Source organism: Pecten maximus, unplaced genomic scaffold (assembly GCF_902652985.1).
Source record: "Pecten maximus unplaced genomic scaffold, xPecMax1.1, whole genome shotgun sequence".
Taxonomy (NCBI): Eukaryota; Metazoa; Mollusca; class Bivalvia; order Pectinida; family Pectinidae; genus Pecten; species Pecten maximus.
The window spans coordinates 1,122-8,258 of NW_022981538.1; the positions used below are offsets into that span (position 1 = coordinate 1,122).

The 7,137-nt window shown below is 37.7% G+C and overlaps 1 protein-coding gene across 1 annotated transcript; it reads right to left on the reverse strand.

Moving 5' to 3' along the window:
* Positions 1-1,413: 1,413 nt before the first annotated feature.
* Positions 1,414-7,103, reverse strand: LOC117320121 (the record flags this gene model as incomplete). Its single annotated transcript, XM_033874792.1, is given in 3 exon segments — positions 1,414-2,585; positions 3,789-5,054; positions 6,680-7,103. Coding segments are annotated over 3 exon segments (2,178 nt in total). The 5' UTR covers positions 7,098-7,103.
* Between the last annotated feature and the right edge of the window lie 34 nt (positions 7,104-7,137).

Genomic DNA, 7,137 nt, shown 5'->3' on the forward strand with positions numbered 1-7,137 from the left:
AGGTGTAAAAAGGCAGGAAATCTCCAGGTGGGGGTTCCCCTGTCCACTGTAAATATCAGGGTTGCCGTCTTACAAGTCTAGGTTTGCTCTTATATGCTATTAAACATATCCAATAACATCATTTTTCTGGTAGGAGAATCTTCAAACTATAATTTGATATAACAACATTTGAACTTCAAATGAGCGATTGCGGGGATGAAGTCATTGGTAATAACATATAGTCAAATAATTAGTTGTGTGATACCTGAATGCCTATACATGGAAGTTCGTTATGTTATGCATTACAATACTGGGAACTGTGTGTTGCCTCCAGCGGAAAAGTGAATGGATATGTACTGTAAAAATCATATTTTAGCGGTAATCCTATAGTACGTTTCGCGCTAGAAGCGTTACGCTAAATTCACATTGCGCTTATTGCACTTTCTGTATACTGTTTCTATATGAAATCATTTTAGTGCGCCAATTCGTCGGTTCTTTAATCTACGCCAAATAAAATACGTTTCCAGTAAATCGTACTGCATGACCTCCTCCAGTAGATACCGTACTCAGACAATGATATAAAAATACCCCCTAGTATAAATACAGATTTAAATAACACAAATAGTTACCAATGTGTACACCTTCTATATTCTTATTCGTATTCTTATAAATAACAGGAAGCCAAGAGGGCATGTATTGCTGGCATGGATATTGCAGTAATTCTTGCAAAACACATTTCTACAGAGGAAGAATGATTTCAAAACAATTTCCCTTATTGGGACGCCGCTTGGTTCCACTTCAACCGAAGATGCTTTAGATCAAACATGGATGAAATCAATTATCTCTATTATGACGAAGGATTTACTTCTGTTTTCCCTATTGGCACTTCGCCCCCGGGGCGCCAGTAGCCATTTATGCAGAATTTGGTCTAAATCCATTCACTCGTTCATGACTAGTAGCGATTTAAAAGACTTACTTTTAGTTCCCCTATTGGGCCCCAACCCTCCGGCTTCAAAGGGTCAGTTACCATTTACGCAACTAACTATATTTCCGTAAATGGTAATTTTTCAATCGCCACTTTTTATGTTAATATAGAATGTGGATACATATAACATTTTTAAATCGCTAATAGTCGTGAACGAATGAATTAATTTGGTTCAACTATTGAGCCACGCCCCGATCCGCCTCTCCTGCTCTAGAGGACCAGTTACAATTTATGCATAATTTGGTCCAAATCAATTCATTCGTTCATAACTAGTAGCGATTGAAAAGACTTAGCCCTATTCCTACTTCTTGCCCCCGCCCCTACGGGACCACATGACCAGAGTTACCATTCATGAAAAATTGTCCCCTTCCCCAAAGGATGCATCTGAACAAATTTGGTTCGTTAGTAGCGATTGAAAGGACACCAATATTTCCTCTATTTTGCCCCACCTATCCCAGGCAGGCCAGTGTCACCATTTATGCCATTTTCCCGCTTTTCTAATGAATGCATTTTGAGCAAATTGAGTCAAAATTATTCTCTCGTTGATGACTAGTAGCGAATTCAAAGACATATTAACAGACGGACTAACGACAGATACCGTGACACAACATAAGCGCACCGGTCCGTTGAACCAGGTGAGCTAATTAATCATTATCACGATAAAATTCTGTCCATTAAGAAAGGATGTCACGAACCTTTTTAGCATAGAGTCATTACATTAACTGGATAAAAACAGGATTTGTTTAACGTCCCACCAATGCAACAATGTCTTTTGAGGACGGTTCTTAAGTAATGCCTTGTTATTGAAGGATATCGGTACAACAAAGTATAAAACATAGCACTGGTATTTACGATAAATAATATAAGTTAATGGAATGTAAGTTTTAATTATCACAGAATGATGATTCCAGGAGGAAATCCACAAATGATAGGGTCATTGGCGCGGACCACTTGATAACGTCATCATACTTAAATGCCACATCTGGAAATGGTAGCGTGACCCCTAAACCCTGTCTAATACACTTCGTGTTGTAATGTTAATTTGAGAGACAGTATGTGTGTTTTTGTTATGGAATTAACACAATCACGGTACAATGTTCTCTGTAAGGTATTTACTGTGGCTGAGATCATTGAAACTTTTTCATCCTTAGATTAAAATAATCCAGAACTGGATTAATTGGAGTGACTAGTGCGGACCCGGTGTTATCGACTGCTACCAGTACGCCGATTGAGACCAAAGATTTGTCCTCTAATCGTTGGAACACAGCCCCACCGGAATCGCCACGTTGAGCTAAAGGGGGAATTTTGCAATCCGGTTCACCACATTGGCTGTTGTCTATAAAATGCATGCCCCGATATCTTTCATTTGCTTCTGTACGCCCACATACTTTGTCTGTGAATTGGACGCTAGAACTGTTTCGATATTTACCAATGGTCGGACCTGAGACACCTCCAAATATAATGGTATTATTGCCAGCTGTATGGTCTTTGCGTTTGTCATTGTCTGACTTTTCGCGTTCGGCTTCTTCCGAGACAGATGTTGGGTGTTTGTCTGCCTCTGGGTCACATGTCGGATTTCCTTTCTTTCCGGTGTCGAATGTTGGTTCCATGTCGGGATAACCTGCAACACATTAAGGATATTGCCATTACTCTCCGTGTTACTTGTAAATTGTTTGATTTTATACCCAGTGGTCATCTTGATAAGGCTTAATCTGTATTTGACCTAGATTTGTATGGACGGGTGTCGGGACCTAGATTTGTATGACAGTAGTCGTCGTGACATAGATCGGTATGACCGATGTCGTTGTGACCTAGATTTGTATGACAGTAGTCGTGGTGACTTAGATCGGTATGACCGATGTCGTTGTGACCTAGATTTGTATGACAGTAGTCGTGGTGACTTAGATCGGTATGACCGATGTCGTTGTGACCTAGATTTGTATGACAGTAGTCGTGGTGACTTAGATCGGTATGACCGATGTCGTTGTGACCTAGATTTGTATGACAGTAGTCGTGGTGACTTAGATCGGTATGACCGATGTCGTTGTGACCTAGATTTGTATGACAGTAGTCGTGGTGACTTAGATCGGTATGACCGATGTCGTTGTGACCTAGATTTGTATGACAGTAGTCGTGGTGACTTAGATCGGTATGACCGATGTCGTTGTGACCTAGATTTGTATGACAGTAGTCGTGGTGACTTAGATCGGTATGGCCGATGTCGTTGTGACCTAGATTTGTATGGCGGGCGCCGTCATTGAAGCCCAAGGCGCTTACTCTATCGGTACACTTAAATAACATTATTATTTTTCTCTGCTATTTTGGTTATGAAAAGTGACACTTGTTTAACAATATGCAAATTTATATTGTTTTTAAAGCAATGCTTTCGAAATTCAACATTTTCCCAATTATCTGTTTTTATTGATGTCAAATAAAACCCAGAAAAGATATATATAAAGCTTGTTTCAAATCATCACTATCTGGCTAGTCTAGGAGATATACCCTGAATTTTAATAAAAGTAGCAGCGTCTCAGAATATAAGAACTGGCCATGATCACTTGTAATGACCAAGATAGAGCTTCTACCAATGGACCTATACAGTAGAACTACTGCACCTCATTGTTCATATGTTTCCCAACATGAATTCATGCAGATATTGAACGGTTACTTCCTCTGATTACAATGATTGCCTCCCTTATATGCGCGATGCATGAGCGTGGTGTGTTAGTGTGTACATGTTTCGGGAGGCTGCAGTATATGTGTCTTTATCTCCTTGTGATAATTTTATGTCTGGTAAATTGGTACGACTAAAAAGAATACTTACCAATTTTTTGGAACTGTTGTTTTTCATATGCAGTAAATAGGCCCTGTCGAGGTTTTCTCTCTTTTTTGGTAATTTCCACAACGGCAATGTCTATCGATGTTTCCCTTTCAATGGCGTAGTCCCATTTTATCACCTGACCGCACACCAGATCCACGTCTTGTTGGTTAGCGTCTGGGCCATTTCCAGGCTGTAGCATCAGGCGCTCACTACAATCGCGAGCATATACCTCCTCGACCCTTGTCCCTCCATACTGTGAACTTGTGTTGGTTTCGGCCTTCTCTTGACACTCTTCTTTCGAGAACATTACATGTGCAGCTACAAGGACACATAACCTGTTTTTATATTCCACAAATGGCCCTAAGGTTCCAAACCGTGATGTTCCGTCATTGGTTCGTATTGTGCATCCCATTCTCAATGGTACATGTTTGGCCAAAGGATTATCATCTCCAACAAGCCGAAAGTAACCTTCTCGAACATCAACAGGGACATATTGTCCGTTAACTAGGATTGAAGTCGGAAAATCGGGCTCCTTTTCGGGTATAAATGTTTTAAAACAACAAAGTATCACTACGCACGGTTGCCGCAGAAATTGCCCTTTACTATATTTCACCGGCGAAGACATGATTCCCCTGATGTTGGAATGATCGTTCCACAATTTATCACAATCTTGTTTTATAACTTTGTCAATCAGCTCTTTTTCATCTTCCGATAAGAAAAAGTCATGCTCGTGACAATGATGCAATACCACCCTTCCTTCATCTATTCCATCTTTTTCACAAATTTCTGGATCGCGAAACAGAACCCTGTAACCTGCTATACTTGTCTCCGCGCCGTGTGTCTTGGTTGTGCTGAAAACAACAAATACATTTTTCGCGTTGTGTTCACTTGGGTCTCGTAATCTGCCGAAAGCAACATATTTGGGCTTGTGCTCGTGATATAATTTCCCTCTGATGCCTTTAATTATAGCCTCTTTCGACTTGCCTGAACTTCTCTTAAGACACTTATCAATAATATAATTGTCCGTGTATTTAACCAGCATAGAGAGAACCTGGTTATTTTCAAGATAAAACGCTAGTTCCATCGATGTAAACAGTTGTGGCAAACGTTTTTGAATGTCAGGAGGTATTTCGGCACTTCCTTTACTCGCCTGTTTCATGACATCTGCGCCATTGTTGTTTTCAATCATGTTAAGACATTCTAATGCACCCCCGTTTAATATACCTTTGTGAAGAGGGGTCAACGGCAAAGAGGTATCAGGAAGTGGGCCTGTAACAGAAAATGTTCCCTTGATACGTTAAAAAATCTCTAGAAATTCGATTTTGGAAACAATCAATGGCATTCACCTCCTACACGTTCAATAAGATCCTTCTTCATTTCCCTTGTTTTCGATTTGAGAACGTGACATTTTTTACGTTTTCTATGCTGATATTTGTCTTAGGATCTGGTGATTAAATTTGAATATGCCATTTGTTTTCATTTTAGTTGATCCAAAAATCTTTTTAAATGTACATTAATTATTTCGTATATAGTACATATGTATCTATATATTCTGTTGTAAGTATGTAGTCAAAGAAAAAAATATCGTATCAAATAAGTAAAAACAAAATGCATTTAAATTGAATTGAAAATTAAAAAATATGTCAAATATGTCATATATAACTATAATTATTGATATTTTCATTACATTATATTGTAATCATTACTCAATTTCACCAATTTGTTAAATATTAAACTTCATGGTATGATTTGTTAATTATATCATGTACTGTCACCATGATTTCATTAAATGTCATCAATACCTAGTTTGTTTTCCATGGTATATGGTGGTATTGGTATTGGATTATTATTGTCGTTTTATGAAGTTTTAGCATTATCTTATGCTTTGTTCATGATTAATGGTGATAGTTGTTGTGTTCGAATGGTAATTGTTACACAATTCCGTCATTATACAATTAACAACATCATTATATGATTACACAACTTCAAAATGTCATTGTACAACCTCATTATAGTATAATATAATTTCGTCATATATATTGAATGCGAATCTGACAATGTCTCCTACAATCAGAATTAAACTGGCGTTTTCACGGGGGTTACTTTTTTCTGTTAGGGACTTGCACTATTCGCAACACAACTCCATGTACTGTTGTGCCAGTTCTCGTCAGTGACACGGCAAAATTTAACCAAATGAAATATCACGTTTACTTTGGTTCACTAAAAAGTTTGTCAGAGCTATATCAATCATATAAAAAGTTGTATATTATATAGCATATATTAAAATATCGATTGATATAACTAGTTCACCGAATCATATAATATCATATAACTTAATAATATGACGGTACATTAAAGTAATTATTGATAAACCCAAATAAAAACACAGTGATGTCATCGCAAAATATAATGATAAATTCAAATCAAATAATGAACAAAGCTTATAATATAATGAAACTAAATAATATGACGATGAATTTAAGTAATAAATGATAAAACCAAATTACGCAATGATGGCATCATATCACATTATGATAAATTGAAATATTATTATAGTGACATCACAAAATATAATGGCGAGTTCAAATCATACAATGAAGAAATTCCTTGATTTACTGAACATACAAATCCATATAGTATAGGGAACAACCAACCAATTGAAAAAAATAGACTTTTGAAACATACCCTGTGTGTAGAAAGTTTAGTATTCCCCATGCAATATTATGTGACAGCTATAGTGTTCCATAATTTAAGTCTGAATCAAAAATAATATCGACAGTGTGTCCAAGGATATCATCAGGAAAGTTAATACGTGTACTCTTTTGAGAAGTAAAGTCAATAGTTAATTATAAAGTCTAGTGTGATACTCTGTATTCAAAACGACTTACACTTACCTGTCAAGTAATCTTCTATGTGCTTCACTAAAACATTGTTGTTTGTTTCCTTGGCTAGCTCCAGTACTGTTTTACCAGAAACAGTTTTTCCCTTCAGGTCAAATCCTACGGCTATTAACTTGTCAAATACCACCTTATCCCCACGGTTAGCGCACCAATGATGGAGAGCGTTAAATCCCTTTTGTTTGTCAGGTACCATTCCACTTTCGACACAATGCGGATGTCTTTCTAAAAGATGGAGCATCATCTTTTCATCAACAGAAATTGCAGCAGCATGAAGAACAGACGTTCCTCTTCGTTTAGACCTATATGACACATCAATGCCACTTCTTACTACGGCGTCCAAACCGTCCACGTCCCCGCTGTGTGCACATTGTATCAAAGTGTCGCCTGTATATCCGGGTGCAGCGCCCGCCATGGCCTGAAAAGTAATAATATGGTTGTAGGTGCAAAATTTC